The 20,265-nt window shown below is 45.4% G+C and overlaps 1 protein-coding gene across 1 annotated transcript in view; it reads right to left on the bottom strand.

Moving 5' to 3' along the window:
• The window catches only part of CAPN5 (calpain 5), a 494,730-nt gene that overhangs the window by 161,155 nt on the left and 313,310 nt on the right, over positions 1-20,265 (bottom strand). Inside the window, exon 4 of the mRNA XM_086936072.1 lies at positions 6,250-6,278. Within this exon, the coding sequence (XP_086792198.1) occupies positions 6,250-6,278 (29 nt within the window). The remainder of the gene's footprint in view (positions 1-6,249; positions 6,279-20,265) is intronic.

The following is a 20,265-nucleotide window of genomic DNA, read 5'->3' as shown; positions in this document are numbered from 1 at the left end:
CATAAGAGTTGGCAAAATGTATATATACACAACATTAGTTCAGAATCCATGCTAGAGTGATCTATTTTTTACAGACACAAATTTGAAGATCCACTTTTCCTCCAATGGGATTGCCAGAATGAACACTGAATGGCATAGTTCCCAATTGCCATGACATTGCCTAGACAGGGTGTGATTTCGTTAAGTGCAGTACATTGCGTTTTAAGTATAGAGCTTGCCAATTTGTGCAGAAACATGTAATACACACCAGGAGGCCGGCCTTCACTGTCACAACCTAAAACTCTGTGGTTTGACCGCTCTAACAAAAAGCACGTTTAGAACCAAGACCGGCAGGATGAAAATGTGCATGAAACCGTCAAAATGTTTTTTTTAAAGTTTTTGTAATAATTAAGACATATACAGGAATACACAAAAAGTCCAATAGCCCAAAAGTAGCCTTTACAAGTATACAAGAGTGCCATATTGATTTAAGCACAAGAGGTAACCCAAGACACTAAATTATCTTCGGTGTACGAAGGCCAAATCCAGTTGTATTTATTTTTTAGAGGTATTATCCTTGAGGATTCATGAAATTAAATGGCACTATATTTCTAAAATTAACTCTTTAAAGACCATTTAAAGCCACCTCTTTGTGACACAAATATAGGAAATAATATCGAGGTGATTTACAGCAAACCAAACAAAGGTACAGGTCTAAGGAAACATCTAGTGCCATGCTCCATTTGGTGGAAATCCATTCAGACGTTTTTGCTATACCTGAGTGCCAAGTCTCCTATGGGAGTACCCTCTTCAGGACGAATTTGCATACAAAGTTGACATGGCAAAACGTAATCACTCATAACACTTGGTTGGAAAGTTTGGGGTTTCTTGGCAAATCTGTGCAAAAGTTATAAGGAAAGCAAAACAACTGTTTTGATAGAAAGTTATACAACAGCTTAGTAGGGAGATACTAATGCAAGTGCAAGATCCAATGAACAAGAGAGACAGGGATGCAATCCTGTTTGCTAGGCCAAGGCCAATATAAAGCATGATAATGACCGAATTAAATTAATTACATCTTTAGCAATCAGGATCAAGCAGTGAGGTCTTTGATCTGGAAGCAGTGGCATATTAACAAATTGGAACCATTAATCGGTCCCAAAGTGTAAAAAAAACCTTCTGATTATACAGGAGAGCCTACTCGATGAGAGATGCATTGGTGAAAAGTAGTCCTGAGTTGATGACCAAAACCAATTTGCTTAGAAGGGTTCTGGAAGTGCTCAAAGTGTAGGGCCTGCGCAATAGGGGTTAATACCTCAGAATGTGTAGCCCCTTTTCATGAGAGACCGCTCAAGACCAAAGGCACATACGATTGCAAAAGGGAATTTGCTGCATATGTTGGCAGCACCACTATTCAGGCGCATGAGTGTTTACTACAACACATGCGAGCTATTAGAAACATTGACCCCACATACACTGTAGCCGGGCACTGTGCTGAGGTGCACGATCATGATGTAAAACAGATGAGTTATTTTTTGATAGATGCAGTATCATGCAGCAGGAGAGAGGACGATCGGGTGAAGGCACTCAGACAACTTGAAATGCGATACATACTTAATTCAGATTGTAAAGTCCTGAATAGACCAAATGTAGATGAAGAGCTGTCCGCCTGTCTGAGTTAAATGTAATACTTGTAAATTCAATGAGATTCCAGTGAACATTACGATAAAACGGATCAAAGCCTCATTAACATTCTCCTTTTGAGGTCAGGTATACAGAATGAGTTAAATGCTTTATTCCCCCTTTGGTTAGAGGCTTACATTTTTGGTTATATGTATGATTTATTATAGTATGTGTTTATTTTATTTTTTGACATCAATTGATTATTAGGTGCTATATAATAAAGCACCAATATGCACAAGATATTCTGCATAGCTAAGGCGCAGTAATGTTACTGTTTGTGGTGACATGCTCACTTGTGCTCAATTTTGATGTGGGTTTACAATTATGATCATAGAATATATTTTTACAGCATATAATGAGTTGATTAAGTTCAGGAATTTGATTATGATACATTTTCATAATGAATACATGTCCTTGATCAACTAAATTGTGGGATGTGAGCAAATCTATGTAAAATGATGTATGAGACGTACATGGAAATAGGCACACACCAGGAAGCATGTATATTTTAATTATGACATGCCGCACCGTAATATATTATCTAAATTTAGTAAATACATATTTACTGCAGCCATGTAATGAATTTAGTAGCAAAGCTACTTTTAATGATTAACCACACAGTGATAGTATTTTAGTTGTGTCTATGCCAAACCAGGGTTGTAACTCCTCAATGTTCACGATTATGTATTAGATGTACTGAAAACAAAATGGTGCACAATATGTGATCAATGCCGCTAGTGTCGGCTGAAATGCGTAAAGGGGATGGAGTGGTGAACTGAATAAAAAACAGCATGGTACAAGGAATATCCAATTCAGTCCTTACTTGGAGTGTGCGTTTGCTTAGGATTGGCAGTGAGTGTGTGCGTTTTTTTTTGTTCACTGAAAAACCAAACATGAAAGTGACATTGTGGTTAGGAATTGTCATATTATCTTACCTGATATTAAAATAAAATCTTAGAAATTCACTGAAAAAAACAACTGTTAAAGGGGCGTTTTAGTTAGGATAAAATGTTAGTTAAAACATACTGTTCTAAATTAACAAAACCACTGAAATTCACCAGTTCTAGTTCTCTAAAGACATGCTGTAAAGTAACTATAACTTGTGCCTCCACCATGCACAGTGTTGTATTCAATAATCTTGTTTCAGATGTTGCAGTGATATTAACAATGTCACAGAACATGCCGCACGTTATTTAACATGTTGGGTAATTAGCAGAGCATGGCACAAAATGTAGCCCGAGAACCCACCCCAAGGTGTTCCAGCACTCCAGCCGAAAAGCAGACAGCTCCCGCTTGGAGTGTATTAAAAGATATAGTAAGCTCTCCTGGGGTCATGGATTCAATGACACAGAAGATATATTGTGTTTTGTTTTAATTTTGCTGGAGGGCTGCTGCACTCCCTGCAGCCCCCACAATATTTAAAAAGAAACTAAATATTTGGTGGTGTCCCTGTACCTTCTATGTCACCACCAGGAATCAATACATATTTCTTTTAAAAGCCCTTGCAGGACATTATGGTATGTGCCCGAGCTGGAGCAATGAAATGTGAAAGGAGAGGCTATCCTATCATTTCACATTTACTTACGATTTCTGATTTCTCAGATACCTCATGGCCCAGAGGACCCCATTCCCTAGGATGTAATGTTTATTTTTCGGGGCAGGGGGTGTGCGGCTGCTCCTACCAGAGCCTTCTATAGGCCCGTTGGACCATATCTTCCCTGGGGCCAATTTCTTTTCTGAAGTGAAGGGGTCATGGCCCCTCTCCCCGAACCACTAAAAGGTCCCAGACACAACATCCACTGGGTGCCAGGATTTTTGGGGGATGGAGTCTCCCTCCTCTAGCCACTTAAGGGCTACATGGACACCATCAACGAGGGCAGTTTTTCGTTTTCTTGTGGAGAGGGTTTGGACAACAGGAACCCAATTTCCCCAGAGCCCTAGCATTTTTTGTGGGAGGGACTCCCCGGGGCACATGCACTTTGGCCAGGGACTCCGACACATGCCCCCTCACCAAACAACACAAAATGCCCTGGCCCACCCCATTATTAGTTAAAAAGGATGCCCCCCACTTTAAACAATTCTGTGCTACTGCGAAAGAAAGAACAAATTCTTATTAATGTTGGTCCCAGGGGCCCTCTTGCACCCCCCCCCCCCCCCCCACACACACACAAAAGGCCTAGGGGGTCTGGGTGCTCTACCCTTCACACCTACCTGTTATTTTCTTTTTTTCAGAACACAGAGCTAAAATGGCCACCCAAAATCTTTGTTGATGGCAGCCAATCAGATCTTTATCTTTTGATCTTCCAGTCCCACAAGACTCCTGCGGCAACAGATATGTAAATACATTTTGAATCTTAATTTCTTTAGAACAGCTGAACAGAAGTATACCAAATCACAAAACGCATGCCTCCTGCATAAATACCTAGCTTTCTCCGACATTTGATGTAATTCTGTTCAGCTGTTATTTCTGTACTGTGGTCAAATTTTCCCGATGGAAATTGCATGGGGGAAAAGCGTTTTGGGATCCCCCTTTTTCCTCATCCCCTGTTTAAGTTATATGTAAATATAAAGTCACTGAAATAAAAGACAAAGGTTAAAGTGAAGTTTTAGTTAGGAGACAGAATGAGAGAACTAGCATTTAAAAACTAAAAAACCACTAAAATTCACCAGTTATAGTTTAGTCAACTGACTATAACTTGCACCCCTGTCATACAAGATATTTTTGTGCTTTTTTTTAAATTATTTTTTTAAATTTCTTCGTTTTGGTTTGAAACTATGTTTATTTTTTTATTCATTTTTCACAAGAAGAACCTTTTCCTTTTTATTTTAGAACTTTTTTTTGCAACAAAACTTTTTTTTATTCTTATGTTTTTATTACAAGTCCTTGTGTTTTTGTCTCAAATGATTAAGCATAACCTTTATAATAACTTTTATTAGTTTCATCAGAAGGTACGACTGCCAACATTTTTTTCAGCAGGTTGCAAAATAATAAATAGTCTTGACATTCCTCCTTTGCCGTTGTACTTCAGGTGGGGCACTTTCAACTTGTTCCTCTGCTCCCTGGAGTTCTGTTTCGATTACGTGCACTGTGTTTGGGGTAAATAGTCTGCAGGTGCTTCCACGCGCCACTTGTAGTCATAGAACACTGCCTTGGCTGACCCCTGTGCCGCACCTGATTGGATAAGCTGCATGTGACGTTTCAGGCACTGCTTTTTTATGGCCAGCTGGAAAAGGAAAACATTTCGAGACCGAAGATTCCCTTTCGGGCCTAGTGTTAAAGGTGTTGATGTCAGCACAATGATGTCATCAGGTGTTGTTCCAGCTGGAGAAGGCCTGTGGAGTGTTAAGTAGCTTCTGCTGTGTAATTTGTCAAACGGCCATAATGCCAATGGATTTTCTGGCAACCTCCCTCTGTAAAACAGGAATGTAATAATTGTGTTCAAGAAATTGCTTTGTTCTGCTTCTCCCTGAAGCCAGTGGGCCTATTTAAGAGTAGTTTATTCTGATTGGCCAGTGAAATGGCTGCTTTCATTTTTATTTATTGTGGTTTTTTTATGTTTAATTGGTACTGCTGTACTCCTGTGGGACCCATAGAATCAGTAAGGGTGTGCTGTGTAACTCCCTAAAGACATTTACTTTCTTTTCCAGGTCAAAAAGCACCTAGAAAAGTACAGCAGGACGCAGATGTTTTAACTAAAGTTAAGTTTATTATGAAGGGGCCATTTTTACAAGTTTGAGCCTGGAGGTTTCCTGAAAGGCTCAAATAAGTAAGATTTTGTATTTTTAATTGAAATGTCTGCATTTTTTGATGTAGCAAAATCACAACAATGGCACAACTGTACCAATTACTCAATAAAACCCTATTTCATTGGTTCCTGTTAGTTTCTTTTCTGATTCTTAACTAGATCCCGCCTCCTCAGTATCGTTAGGGGCTTTTTTGACTGTGCACATTCCTTGATAATTGTATGCTTTTTTCTGGAAAGTTTTCTACTTTTAGGAATTTTTCTCTTCCACCTTGAGCAAAAATGGCACCCGGAGGACACAATGGAAAACCTGAACAGGCTCAGGACATGGAAGAAGCATGCAGGACCACTCCTAAGTCAATCATATGAGCGTTTTTTTAAAAATACCTGTGGCGTGAGGTAAAAAGGTCTCTACAAAGTTGGTGACATCCATCGTGCACCATGAAAATAAAGTCATTGCACCAAGAGAAAGTACTCATATGGTACTTCCTGCATGCACACACATCTGCATGCATGGCATTTCTACTCATTTAATGCCACAAAAAGTAAACATTAGGGAAAAAAGGGGGCATTGATGTCTCTTGTACTGTCATCCAGCATCTGGTGCAACCCAGAAACAGTCTTCCCCTGGACATCCTTCAAGCCCAACAGCAGGATCAAGCCCCATCGTTTGTCATTATTAGGCTATATGTCTCACATGTAGCAAGGTCATATACGTTGGTGAGCAGATTGCCATTGCTCCAGAAAAAACAGGTGGTTGATCACCAAATCACCTTTAAAACTGTATTTGTAAAAAGATTTTTTTTTTTGCACTATCAAGTTTTGAGACCCCTGTTTTACTGACCTCTTAAATGTTCCTGATAAAACTGAAAACTACAAGAAAAACATAAAAACTATATTTAAAAAAAGAGTTTTTTAGCAGCACCTTTACTGGTATAAACATAGAAAAAAACGTTGTCATGTCTATAAGCAACTGTGAAATTATTTTACTATATTTTAAGGGGGAAAATTAGTACTTTTTGGTGCAATGTGTGTAGCACCGAAACATGGAGGCCAGGCTGTCGTGTATTTCCTGCAAATCTATATAGGAGACTGATTCCAAACACCCTCAATGGATAGGTTAGTCTGTAGACCAGCTAGCTCACAGTGCCACTATAAGCCCCACAGCCTTACCAAGGAGCGAATCGTTTCTGGCAACAATCGAACAGGACAGTCCTGACCCCTCTGGAATCGGGGAAACAGTACGGTACTTTTTGCTGAATCAATCATGCTAATTTCTTCTCAGAGAAATATACAGAATAAACGATGGGGACATTTTCAATATGGATTTATTGAACCAGCACCATTCTAGTATAAAATACTTGTACTGCAACAACTATTACACAGAAACAGATATATACGATTCATAAGCACCAACATAGTAATTATAAGGTTGAATTCTACCATGGCGCTAAAACAGTGAATATATGCAGACATAAGATACATGTCAATAATCATGAATCCTAAGACACAAATCCTAACTAAATGTACCTAAGTGTACCTAGCATGTATGTAGGTCTATAGCTAGGAATCCCCCTAGGAAGGAGCCAACCCCATTACCTGATGGGAGAGAATGAAGGACCCCACCTTAGACACCCAGAGGGGTATGTCAGACCACTGCATGCTGGAGTGTCTGCGTGCAGGGACCTTAGCATCTCTCGTGTCAGCATGAAAGCTTCTCTTCTGGTTTGTCCAGTAAAGGTGTGGCCCTTAAATACCCAAAAGGTGCCCTTATGGGGTCTACCTTGAATGGTACCTTGGTTCTGTCGTTCAAGGATGACGATAGCGATGTAATTATAAAAAAGTATACACATTACACTGTTTTTTAGCAGGATGTAGCAGTGGATGGACAAAGGGCCTGCCCTTTAGTCAGGCTACATTCACAACCCTCCAACAGCAAGTGGCCAGCTGCTGCTGCGCATAAAAGATTTTTGTAGCAAAACTTGGCTGAAGATCCTCACCTTTGGCCAGGATCTGCACATACCCTATGTGGGTAGCAAACTATCCACTGGTGGCCAACCTCTGCTGTACACAGCCAGCAAGCAAAGTAAAGGTCAGCCAGATGACCTGGCCTCTGGTACGGCCCTGCGGCAACTTTCCTTGAGTGGCTAATGCCACTGTGCTTAGCCTTTGGCCATAGCACAAACTATTGCCTTTGGCCATGCACGGCAGTGTTACATTTTGGAGTCTAACATACATATCGGTAAAAATTTGCGAATCAAGAGTCCCAAGATCTCGGAAATTTAGCTGTGTAATGCCCAACCCAAGGACCTTTTTTTAAAGCTAATTTCTCAAAAATACAGAATGGATCAACACCAAACCAAAAACTGCAGTTCCTTGAAAAAAGTTCTAACATCATTCCAAATTTACGTTCAGTCATTTGTTTCTGTAGCAAAGAATTAAGATGAGAAATCCAACTTTTGGGACACAAATTTATACAGATCCACCACTTGACTTAAAATTGCTTGTCATTAAGAGGTGACCCCACCAAGGTGAATAGAAAATGGCCCAGAGGTGTAGCGTGTTGACTTGCTTAAAATCCCTAAACCGTACAGGATGGTGCAACAACAATTGTATGAGGCCATCAGCAATGCCATAGGAGATGTCATCAGTAATATAATAACATCCATGATGACATGCAACGTCATGGGTGATGTACAATATGAGGTTGTAAGCAGTGCAAGGAGAGGCCACAAGCTATAGTTAACTCTGTAAACTATAACTAGTGAATTTAAGTGTCTTCTTGGTTTATAAATGTTATTTTTTATCATATTCTTACCATTTAATTTTCATGTCACTGTAACGCTTGGCTTTTTCAGTGCAGTTCTAGTGTTTTTTTTTTTATATAAGCTAAGATCTTATTACCATACCAAACTATATTGGCTCTTTAACCTTTGTTTTTTAAAGTGAATTTTGGTGTTTTTTAACATAGGGAAATGTCTTTTTACCTTACTCAACTAAAACATCACTTTAACCTTTGTTTTTTTTCTGTGAATTTCAGGGGGGTTTGAACATATTCAGCCAACACCCGCCCCTACCCCCGCACATGGCCTTTGACTTCTGGTCAGGCCCTGTAGCATACCAAACTGTAAGCGGGCAAATCGCGCTGCAAACCGTATCATCCCTAGGGTACCACAAAACCTTTCAAACTTCCCTGAGGAACCCTGCATGGTCACGTGGTACCATGGGGGGGAGACTTGAGTAGCTACTTACGCTGGAGTACAGCGGTATCTCATGGGTGGTACGCAGGAGTACCATGGTACCCGCACATTTTTTTTTCTTCCGTCCTGGAAGAGGGAGGGCACCCACCCTGAATCCATCTTTCATGAGGCGTATAGACAATTTGTCATTAAAAAGATCCCCATGAGCAAAGCACAGGACTGATTATGATACCACCAGAAGTCTTCAAACTACACCCAAAGCAGTGAGCAAAAAGACTCACTGCAATCTTGCAAGAGATTTCGACCAGAGGTACTTGCTCCTGGCAAAACAGCATCAATGTTCCTCTGTACAAGAAGGGCTCTAAAGACCACCCAAAAGCATAAACACCTAAACTGGACAGTGGACCAACTCGCCTGCGGTAGGCACCAACTTCAGAAAGTATACCAATATTTTGTGAGATACAAAGCAATTCTGTGTGCAAACTTCAACAGTGCCTTCTGTCCAAAGGCACCAGCCTTTCCCGCAGGGTCAATCGTATATGTAAGCTGTATCAAAGCTGCACCACTTCCACAGCCGCAGCCCTTTTAAGAATAAATCAATAAAGAAGGAACCTTATTTTTTCAAAACGGACTTGATAAAAAATGATTTGATGGTATACAATTGGGAAGTGGTGCAGCTTTGATACAGCTTACACCACTCAAAAGCATACAGACCCATCAGTCTCATGGACATTGATTGGAAAATATACACAAAATGCTGCTTTAAGCAATAGGGGACTGGATAAAAAAAGAAACCACATTACACCCCATCCAAGATGGTTTCCGAGAGTGCCTCTCAATTGTAGATCATCTCGGTATTCTTAAACATTATCCACAAATATAACACCACATGAAGGATGCCTCCCTATGTCCCATTTCTGGATTTCACTTCAGCTTTCTACCTAGTGCCTGTGCAGAACTATGGAATAAGCTCTCAATGTTAGTCCATACCCTGATTTCTCTCACAACAGGCTGACAAATTTCATTCATATTCATAAAGGAGCACCAAAGTAAATAGCGCCTGAAAACACCCCTTTTTGACCCCTACTTTTTCAGCACTCCCTGATGAATCTGCACGAAATTTGACGCGCTGAGCCAGAACCTGATAACCTCCGTTTTAGAAGTGACTGTGCAAATTGTCAAACGGTGCTGAAGCTATTAGCAAAAAAAAATGGCTTTTCAATGGAATTTCTGAGCTAACCATAACTACACAGGCCTATCACCAGTTTATAATATATGTAAATATATACGTATGTGTATATATACATGTGTAAAAAAGAAGCAGAGAACTCTGGGTAGTTCTCATGTTTAGGTGGAAAGCAGCTCCTGTATAGAGCACTCTCAACACCAGCGACACTCTAGATCAGCCCACCTCAAATGTCTGCTTTTCTATGAAAGTCTTTAAGCATAGGATTAGCACAGTGCCACCCACGCCGAGATAGAAAAGGACAAAGTCTTTTGCCATTTCTACAGCAGTCTTTAAGCACACGCACACATATATATACACACACACACACACGAACATATACACACACACACATATCAATTGTTCTTTGCTGATTTTATCATCTATTTGATTTGATTCATTTATTTCTTGGAGAACGACGCACGCGTAACTTTTTTCTTTATGAGTAAGACTGTTTTCCACTATGCTCCTTTCTCGGGTTTACTGAGAAAATGGTTTCCAAGAGCCATGTGAGCTATTTTGAACCACGGAAAACAAACGCAGAGAGGAAGTAACACTGCAGGGCAAGCGGCCACCTCTGGGACCAATGACCCTGGAAAATGACAGCTCACCATAATCACAAGAGAACTCCCCAAAGGCAGGAGAGCCATTGGCAACCTACATTAGCCGGGAGAGCACAAATAATGAGCTCCCAGATGGATCCCCCAGGATGCCAGCTGAGGGCCAAGACAAAATGTGAATGGTGGGGTCAGTGGTACGAAAAAGAAGGAATCGGGCATATTGGGTGGCTCTACATAGGTTTAGTTTGATATGCCAACAACATCTGCACACCACAAGCCTTCATACCCGGTGTCTGGAACTTGTGTGTTAACTATATGTCTATAGTTCACAATCTGAGTGGAAAGCTAACTTGAAAACATACTTGTTGCGACAACAAGCAACTTGTATTTGCTTTCCCGAGGCAATCTGCACCAGGTGTTAAGCCCTCCATCAATGTGCACATCTGTTGAGCATCTTTAACTCTATTATACAGCATGCATGGGCCCTCAGGGGAAGGATAACACTCTGTAAGTACATAATAAGGATTATCATTTGCTAAACACTTTATAAACATCTCCTCTCATCACAGCTACAGTGTTGCACAACGTGTACATCAACTGCTTGGTCCATTCTCAAGTTAAACTCTTCTCGCTTCAGGGTAAATGGTTTTTTTAGGTTTTGGAATCAGCTGCTTGCCCAAATACATCACAATAATGCCATTCTGCCTACAACAATACACACATTTAACAATGTCCAAGGGGGCGACTACTAATCCCAGGAGGAGCTGTCAGTGATGAAAAAGTAGCAATAATGGTGAGTGAGCGACTGATGCAAAGGACAGGGGGACAGTCTTTGGTCCCTCTGCAGTGGCCCGCTAACACGTCAATGGCTCCAGGAATCCTCAATGTACACATTAGTTTTACACTTGGGATGATTGCTTTCGGCGCATTATCAAAAATACAGAGATCTGGCAAGACCTAGGCCTATAAATCCCAAATGCTAGGGCATAGAAGGTAGTTAGTGAAGGATGAACAGAAAAAAATGTTGAGAGGGAGGTTTTGAGATCCTGGTCACCACTTACCCATTTACTCCGTGTGCAACATCTGGAGGTTAGGTTACACATACGCAGAGAGTTCATAGTAAGTGACTCAAAAAAGTCAGGTGTCCCTCCATCTGAGAACTTCTTCATACATCACTACAATCCATTATTGCTCCCACGTGGGAGTGACCTCTGACCCTCTGGGCCGGTCACCCCACGCACCGCGCACACTCTCTGCGAGTGAGCCCAGGCTGCCCCCGATCCTGCCGAGTGCCGCCGCTGCCCGCAGCTGTGCTCCTGGTCTGCTGTAGCGATAGTTCCTCTGCTGCGCTGTTGTAATTGATATCGCTTGTCTCAGCGTTGTTCCCCGTTGTATTTTCTATCGTTTTGTCACTGCGTTGCTCCCTGCTCTAAGTATCATTGTTTTGTACCTTTCTCTGCTGTCCGCTTGTTGTGCCCCTGCCCTCTGATTTTCGTTTTTTTGTTCCCCCTCTGGTGTGCCCAGCCCCACTCGCTTTTCCCGCCCGCTCCCCGCAGCTGCCCCCCTGCGGCCCTACCCCCTTCCCTCTCACTCCCTTCCCATTCGTCGCCCCGCTCCCACCTCCCAGCTGCTCCTCCCTCGCTCTGCCCCCCCCACTCTCCTCATATGGCAGAGTGGCAAACGCGCAGCGTTGACGCGCAGCGGGCGCGCCCTAAGCGCGCCAAAGGTAAGCCCGTCTGCGCCCGTCCGCGCCTGGACCGCAACCAACACCCGAACCCTTGGCCCCCACAGACACCAGCCCACCCGCCAGACCTACGACACCACCGAACTCAACGCACTCAACGCCGGCCAGATCCCGGGATGCTACAGAGCCACCCCGAGACGCACCCACGGACCCTTCAGCTGCCACTCCTGCAAGTTCACCTGCATCCGGACCTGCACTGCACCAGCACCCACCAAGCCGACCACCAGCAACAACCACCTGAAGTGCATCCTGCTCAACACCCGCTCCGTCCACAGACACGCCGTGGAGCTCTGGAACCTGCTCGACACTACATCACCAGACGTTGCCTTCCTCACGGAAACCTGGATGAACACCTCCTCAGCACCTGACATCGCCATCGCCATCCCAGACGGATACAAGATCACCCGGAGGGACCGCGGCAATCAGACCGGAGGAGGCATCGCCATCATCCACAGGAACACCATCCGCATCACGACCAACACCGACAACACCCTCACAACCGCCGAACACCAGCACTTCCAGATCCACACCGACCCCAAGACCACCCTCAGAGGCACCCTCATCTACAGACCCCCGGGACCTCGCACACAATTCAGCGAAGACATCGCCGACTTCATCAGCCCGCACGCCCTCCCCTCCGCTAACTACATTCTCCTCGGGGACCTCAACTTCCACCTGGAGAACAACAACGACCGCAACACCACCACCCTTGCTGGACAACCTCGCCAACCTCGGACTCATGCAGCTGGTAACCACCCCCACCCACCACGCCAGTCACACACTCGACCCAGTCTTCTCATCCAGCAAGGACATCGCCTTCAGCCACGCCACCGGACTCTACTGGACGGACCACAGCTGCGTCCACTTCAGAAAAAACACGATCCACCACCACCAGCAACAGGTCGCACGCAGAAGCTGGAACAAGATCACAGCCGACCAGCTCGCCGCATCCCTGTGCCAGGACCCCCCCGCCAGCTCAGCGAACCCTAGCCAGGCCGCCAACAACCTCACGAAGTGGATCAGCAACTGCGCAGACGACCTCGCCCCTCTGAGGACCCCGCCTAGCCGACCCGGCAGTAAGAAAGCACCTTGGTTCACCGACGAACTCAAGAGCTCCAAGAAGAACTGCAGAGCCCTCGAGAGAGCCTGGCGCAGAGACCCAACACCAGACAACATGACCACCCTCAAGCTCGCCACTCGAAAACACCACCAACTAATCCACACCACCAAGAAAACTGCATTCAGAGAACGACTGGACAACAACGCACACAACAGCAAGGAACTCTTCAATATCGTCAAAGAGCTCTCCAACCCCAACGCCGGAAACAACGACATCACCCCATCACAAGACCTCTGCAACTCCTTCGCCTCCTACTTCCACAACAAGATCGCAGACATACATAACAGCTTCATCACACAGCCAACGCACCCCATGACTGCACCTGCACCCCGCACCACCACCATCCGTGCCTGGACCCCGATCAACACCGAAGAAACCCGACACACGATGAACTCCATCCACTCCGGATCCCCAACCGACCCCTGCCCTCACCACGTCTTCAACAAGGCCGACGCTGTCATCGCACCCCACCTGTGGGACATCATCAACACCTCCTTCGACACTGCTACCTTCCCGGAGAGCTGGAAGCACGCCGAACTCAGCGCTCTACTGAAGAAACCATCAGCGGACCCCACCGAACTCAAAAACTACCGCCCCATCTCACTTTTCCCGTTTCCGGCCAAAGTCATCGAGAAGACCGTCAACAAGCAGCTGGCCGCCTTCCTCGAGACGAACGGATCCCTCGATCTCTCGCAGTCTGGCTTTCGGGCCAACCACAGCACCGAGACCGCCTTCATCGCAGCCACCGATGACATCCGAGCCCTGCTCGACAATGGGGAAACTGCGGCCCTCATCCTCCTGGACCTCTCGGCGGCATTCGACACGGTCTGCCACTGCACCCTAGTGCAGCGCCTCAGCAACGTCGGAATCCAAGAGAAGGCACTAGAATGGATCATCTCCTTCCTCGCCGGAAGGACACAGAGTCCGCCTCCCCCCGTTCAGATCCGAGGCCACCAAAGTCATCTGCGGCGTACCACAAGGATCATCACTCAGCCCCACCCTCGTCAACGTCTACATGAGCCCCCTTGGGGCCATCGCACACCAACACAGCCTCAACACCATCTCTTACGCCGACAACACCCAGCTGATCCTCTCCCTCACCAACGACCCCGCCACCGCCAGAGCCAACCTACACGAAGGGATGACAGACGTAGCCGAGTGGATGATGATCAGCCGCCTGAAACTGAACTCAGACAAGACGGAAGTCCTCATCCTGGGCTCCTCACCCTCCGCCTGGGACGACTCCTGGTGGCCCCCCGCCCTGGGCAGCGCACCCAAACCAACAGACCACGCACGTAACCTGGGCTTCATCCCGGACTTCTCCCTCTCCATGACCAGACAAGTCAACGCCGTCTCCTCGTCGTGCTTCAACATCCTGCGCATGCTATGTAAGATCTTCCGGTGAATCCCCACCGAGACCAGGAAGACGGTCACCCAGGCCCTCATCACCAGCCGACTGGACTACGGCAACTCCCTCTACGCCGGAACCACTGCCAAACTCCAGAAGAGACTCCAGCGGATCCAGAATGCCTCAGCAAGACTCATCCTCGACATCCCCCGACACAGCCACATTTCCGGACACCTGAGAGACCTGCACTGGCTCCCGGTCAACAAGAGAATCACCTTCCGTCTCCTCACCCACAAAGCCCTACACAACCAAGGCCCAAGATACCTCAACAGCCGCCTCAACTTCTACACTCCCACACGCCAGCTTCGATCGACCAGCCACGCCCTCGCCTCCGTCCCCCGCATCCGAAGAGCCACCACAGGAGGAAGGTCCTTCCCCTACCTGGCCGCCAAGACTTGGAACTCCCTCCCGACCCACCTCCGCCTGACCCAAGACCACCTCGCCTTCAGGAAGGAGCTCAAGACCTGGCTGTTAGAGCAGTAGCGGACCCCCCCTCCCCAAGCGCCTTGAGACCCTCCGGGTGAGTAGTGCGCTATATAAATGCTTTGATTGATTGATGGATTGAGGGGTCACAAAAGTGATCTCGGAGGGTGCACGGTCACTCAGAACAGACACCGTTGAGCCGGAATAAGCACAAGCTAAGGCCAACTGAATTTTTTGTGCACAGTTAGGGGTGGAGTACATACATGCAATGCACTTGAAAATTATCATTCACACAATGGTGATGGTGTAAGTTTGCACAAGAATTTTTAGTGAGTGACCAGTGCGGAATGGCATTTGCACGAACTGCAGGTCAGTGGAAATGCTAATGCAAAATTCAGTCATTAGTGAAAAATTTCTCAGTCCACAGTGAAATGCACGATAGCTGAGCTCTCATTGGTTTTCCAGGGGAAAGGTTGGTATCCATGGGCACAACTTGGAAGAATACACCATTATTCTAGAAAATATTCAGCTGGAAAAGTTCATTTTCCAGGAGGCCTATCCCAATAACATTACAATAGAAGGGAGTGAATACAACATGGGCCAGAAAAATGAAATGGATGCTTTATGAGAAATTCTTGTCTAAAAAGCAGCTATCGAAGGTTATACATGGCATGCGCATGTGATTGTACGTAAGAAACAGAACCGAGCATTAAATTAATGCTGGGTTGAGTTTCCTACACGCGTTCTCATATGTATTCAGCAGGTATGACCTGCGATTCAGGAAGATGGTAACTCCATATCTGTTCAATTAATGACAGTTTTGGCTTCCTTCGTCTCTTTACATTCAGGGGACGCTTCGTTTCATCCAAGGGAAGGACACTGCACCCCTCAATGTCACATAGTAATGAATGTTGCATGAGTAGCTGGCCTGTGCACCAGAACAGACAGTGAGTCCACACTTGGGGTTGGCTCTGCAGGCTGCCATAGCTGGGCTGGGGCACATAGGCAAGTGCAAGGCCTGATGGGTGTGCTTCTGTGGTGAAATAATGCTGCTTGGGAGGTTCTGTTGAAGAACCCTTTAGCCTACTTATGAAAATGTCTCTTTAGAGTCTACTCCATCCCCAAAACAACTTTGCGGAGATCAGGTTTGTGCTTGGTGCATTTAGATTAGTGTGTACCTGTGCAAACGCGCAAGTGGCAGAGGCAGGATAAACGTATCCGCTTGGATTATGTATTTATGTATATTAAAAAACCTGTGAACAAAAACACACTGTTGCATTTGCCTTTCTCAATGACTTATTTGTATTTATTCTTCGCATAGCCTGTTTACCGCCAAACTCCATTCCAACATGGCCGCTATGGTGCACAGTGGGGGTACCCAGAAAATTAAAACACCCACCACTTCGAACTAAGGCTCTTCTGGCACAAAGCAAGTCATTGCAACCCTCCCCAGAAGAGTTCTCTCGTCTCTTTCATCCAACCATCTATCCATCCATTCATCCTTCCATTCAACTGCTGATATCCACCATTTTATCTTTTACATTCTCTCATACATTCGTTCTTTCAGCCGTCATTCAGTCTTCCACCATTCCGCCGTGCGCCTATTCATATCCAAATCTATCCATCTGTCTCCAAACCTTTAAATCCATCCACCCTTTCACTCATCCACCTCTCCATCCTCTTTCCAGTCACCCTTTCACTCATCCATCCAGTCATTCATCTATCCTTTCACTCATTCATCAATCCAATGTTTCACTCATTCATCCACCCTTTCACTCCATCCATCCAACCTCCCTTTCACTCAACCGTCTATCCCTTCACTTCGCCATCCACCCTTTCATCCATTAATCCATCCATTTATTTACCCATTTACCCACCTGTCCATCCATTCACTCTTTCACTCATCCATCCCTTCATTCACTCATCCATCCACCTTCCCTTCCACTCATACATCCCTCCTTTGATCCAGCTATCCATACATCCAACTTCCCTTTCACTCATCCATCCATATTTTCCCTCATCCATCCATCCTTATTTATACATCCACCTCCCATTTCACTCATTCATACTTCTCATCCAGCCATCCTTTTATCCAGTTATCCATACATCCACCTTCCCTTTCACTCATCCATTCATCCATCCATCCCATCCTCTTATCCAGCCATCCTTTTACTCATACATCCTTTCATCCATCCACTCACCCTTTCACTCAGCCATCTATTCTTTCGCTCATCCACCCACCCTCCTTTCACTCATCCTCATCCAGCCACTTTTTTACTCAACCATCCTCATCATCCATCCACTCATCTGTCCATTGACCATTTCATCCAGCCATCCTCCCTTTCACTCATCCATTATTTCACTCATTCTTTCTTTCCCTCAACCATTGATCCTTTCACTTGTTTATCCATTCATCCTTTCTCTCATCATCCACTGATCCACTCTTTCACTCATCCATCATCCCTTTCACTCATCTATCCATTCTTTCACACATCCATCCTTACATCCATCTTTTCATTCATTCATCTATCCATCTAACCATCCATCCAAATCCATCCATTACAAACACAAAGGGTCCATCAATAACTTCACCCCTGCTATAGCTGATAAAGTTGGGAGTTCACTATGCCCCAGCATCCATCCATCCTTTCACTTATCCATCTAGCAACATTTCCACCTCGTCTATTAATCCACCCTTTTAGTCTAGCCATCTTCTCTTTCACTTAGTCAGCCATACTTTAACTCTCATATGCATCCATACTTTCTCTCATCATCCATCCACCCATTCACTTATCCATCTATTCTCCCTTTCATTCATCCCTTTCATTCATCCATTCATTCATCCATTCATTCATCCATTCATTCATCCATCCTTTCAGATATCTACCCATCCTTTTGTCCATCCGACTACCCTCTTTCAATCATCCATCCATTCTTTCACTCATCCATCCTTACCTCCATCCTTTCACTCATTCATCCATCTAACCAGCCACCCTTTCACTCACCCATCCAGCCACCCTTTCACTCACCCATCTGGCCACCTTTTCACTCAAATATCTATCTAGCTATCAATCCATTCACTCACTCGCCCTTTCACTTTATTTATGAGCCTTTGCCTGCCAAGTTACAGAGAGAAGATGCCCATCAAGAATCCCACCCCTCTGTAGCTGCTGGGGGGGAGGGGAGATGGGTTGGGCAACAACATTGATGTCTACAAGGTTCGAATAAATAGAGTGAACAGGCAAATGGCATTTCTATACCGTAGCAGCGCCATGTTACAAGAGATAGGGCAGTATGGATCAGTAATCTGGGTGGGGTGATGCTTTCTATACTGCTAAACAGAGAGCAGATTACCCGAAACATTTATACACAAAAGGTGATTGTTTCGTAGACCTCTTTTTGCACCACATTAAACGATGTGCTTAAAAGAACCATGCATTTTATCCATCAAATACACAACCCTTTAACTCCTCTCTCTCACAAGCACTAAAACTATTCGTAGTAATGCTTGAACTCATCACCGCCAGTGTGGCAAACGACACACAGAAACACCACTCTATGACCCACACACATACATTTATCATCGATTCATAATCTCACTCAACACATCTTGCTTAATCTTCTCCACTCATCCTCTGCCACTCAGAGCTCCCTTGCATCAGCCTTTCATCATTGTAAGGTCTCACCCATTTGCCACACCACAAATTCACCCACAGTCAGCCACTCACACTGCCTCTCAACCAGTCACATCACTAATGATCTTGGCATATGACTCAGCTAGGCCACTCACTCACATCAGCACCCACCCATAAACCAATCACCATCCGACACAGCTGCACATAAGTTAGCTCATTATTAGTCATTTCAAATCTGTGTAGAACCATCTCGGGTGGGGGGGGGGGGGGGGGGGAGGGGGGTCACATTTACAAGGGATTGGTTTCCAAAAATTGTTAATTTACTAATAACTGTGATATAGTTTCATGAATCTGCCAGCGGCGGCTCCTTCACGATGGCGGAGGAGCACCGCCCCACTGCCGGCTCAGAGCCAGCAAATGAAAAATAAAACTATGTTCTAGCATCGTTTTATTTTTCATTTGTCAGCTCTGAGCCAGCTTGTGCAGGAAGGGGCGGGGCTTGGGGAGGAGGAGTGCTGTGTACGCTCCTTAAGTGCGCATATGTGATTGGCCGCCATCTCAAGCCCACCAAAACACACCTGCCCATGTAGATCTCGCCAACCCGGCTGCATTGAACAACCAGGCTGGAAAAACCCCCCACAGACTCCCTGGTCTGAGCGGAATGTCTTTCCGGCCGGCTCAGCGCAATCCCCACACTGCTCAGAGCAGCACAGGGAGTCCGTGACGCTACCCCAGTGCTTGCTGGGACCAGGAAAGACGAGGCGTGACACAGGCGGCAGCTCCAGATAAGTGTTTATTTTTTAAAATAAATTGATTATTAAAACCCCGCCCGAGCGCTCACTTTTCCAGCACTTTGACTTTGAAAACCTCTCAAAGGCCGGGAAAACCGCAATGGCTCTAGAAATGGAGATCCAAGGGTCTGCAAGATATCATCTGCTTAGAGTAAATTTTTTTCCTTTTGACCCACTACCTCTGGAAATTGCATCATGGCCGCCCTCACCCTCACCCAGCAGCCCAAAGGGAATATACACAGCTCAAAGATAAGGGGTGAAAGCAGGTACCCCTGCCTTGTACCACAACCCAAGGGGAAGGAGGCCAACAATACAGCATCGACTGATTGCTTCTGAAGGTTCTTTAACCCCTTAAGTGCTGCCTCGGTGCATTGGCCGACGGCAGCACTACCTCCCCAGTGCTGCGCACGACCATTGGACGTCCATTCAGCACTAGTTTCAATGGACAGCGCAGCACTGGGGAGGAATGTTTAATAGCATCTATGAGGTTAACACCTTCAGCGCGGCGCGAACTTTCGCTCGGTGTTGAAGGTTCTAAGAAACGGGCGTGGCCGTGACGAAACGGTTCCGTCATAAGCACTGCCGAACCAGTGCTCGTGACGGAACCGTTCCGTCACAAGCATCGAAGGGGTTATGGAGGAGTGTGACCCATTTACAGATATTAGGGCCAAATCAAAGGCCTGAAGTGTGTGCTGAAGGTACACTCATTCCATAGAGTCTTACACTTTTTCAGTGTCTGGTGACAAGATGACTA

This window comes from Lissotriton vulgaris, chromosome 8 (assembly GCF_964263255.1).
Source record: "Lissotriton vulgaris chromosome 8, aLisVul1.2, whole genome shotgun sequence".
Classification (NCBI taxonomy): Eukaryota; Metazoa; Chordata; class Amphibia; order Caudata; family Salamandridae; genus Lissotriton; species Lissotriton vulgaris.
Note: the sequence above shows the minus strand (reverse complement) of the source record. Positions and strands in the feature narration are given on the sequence as shown.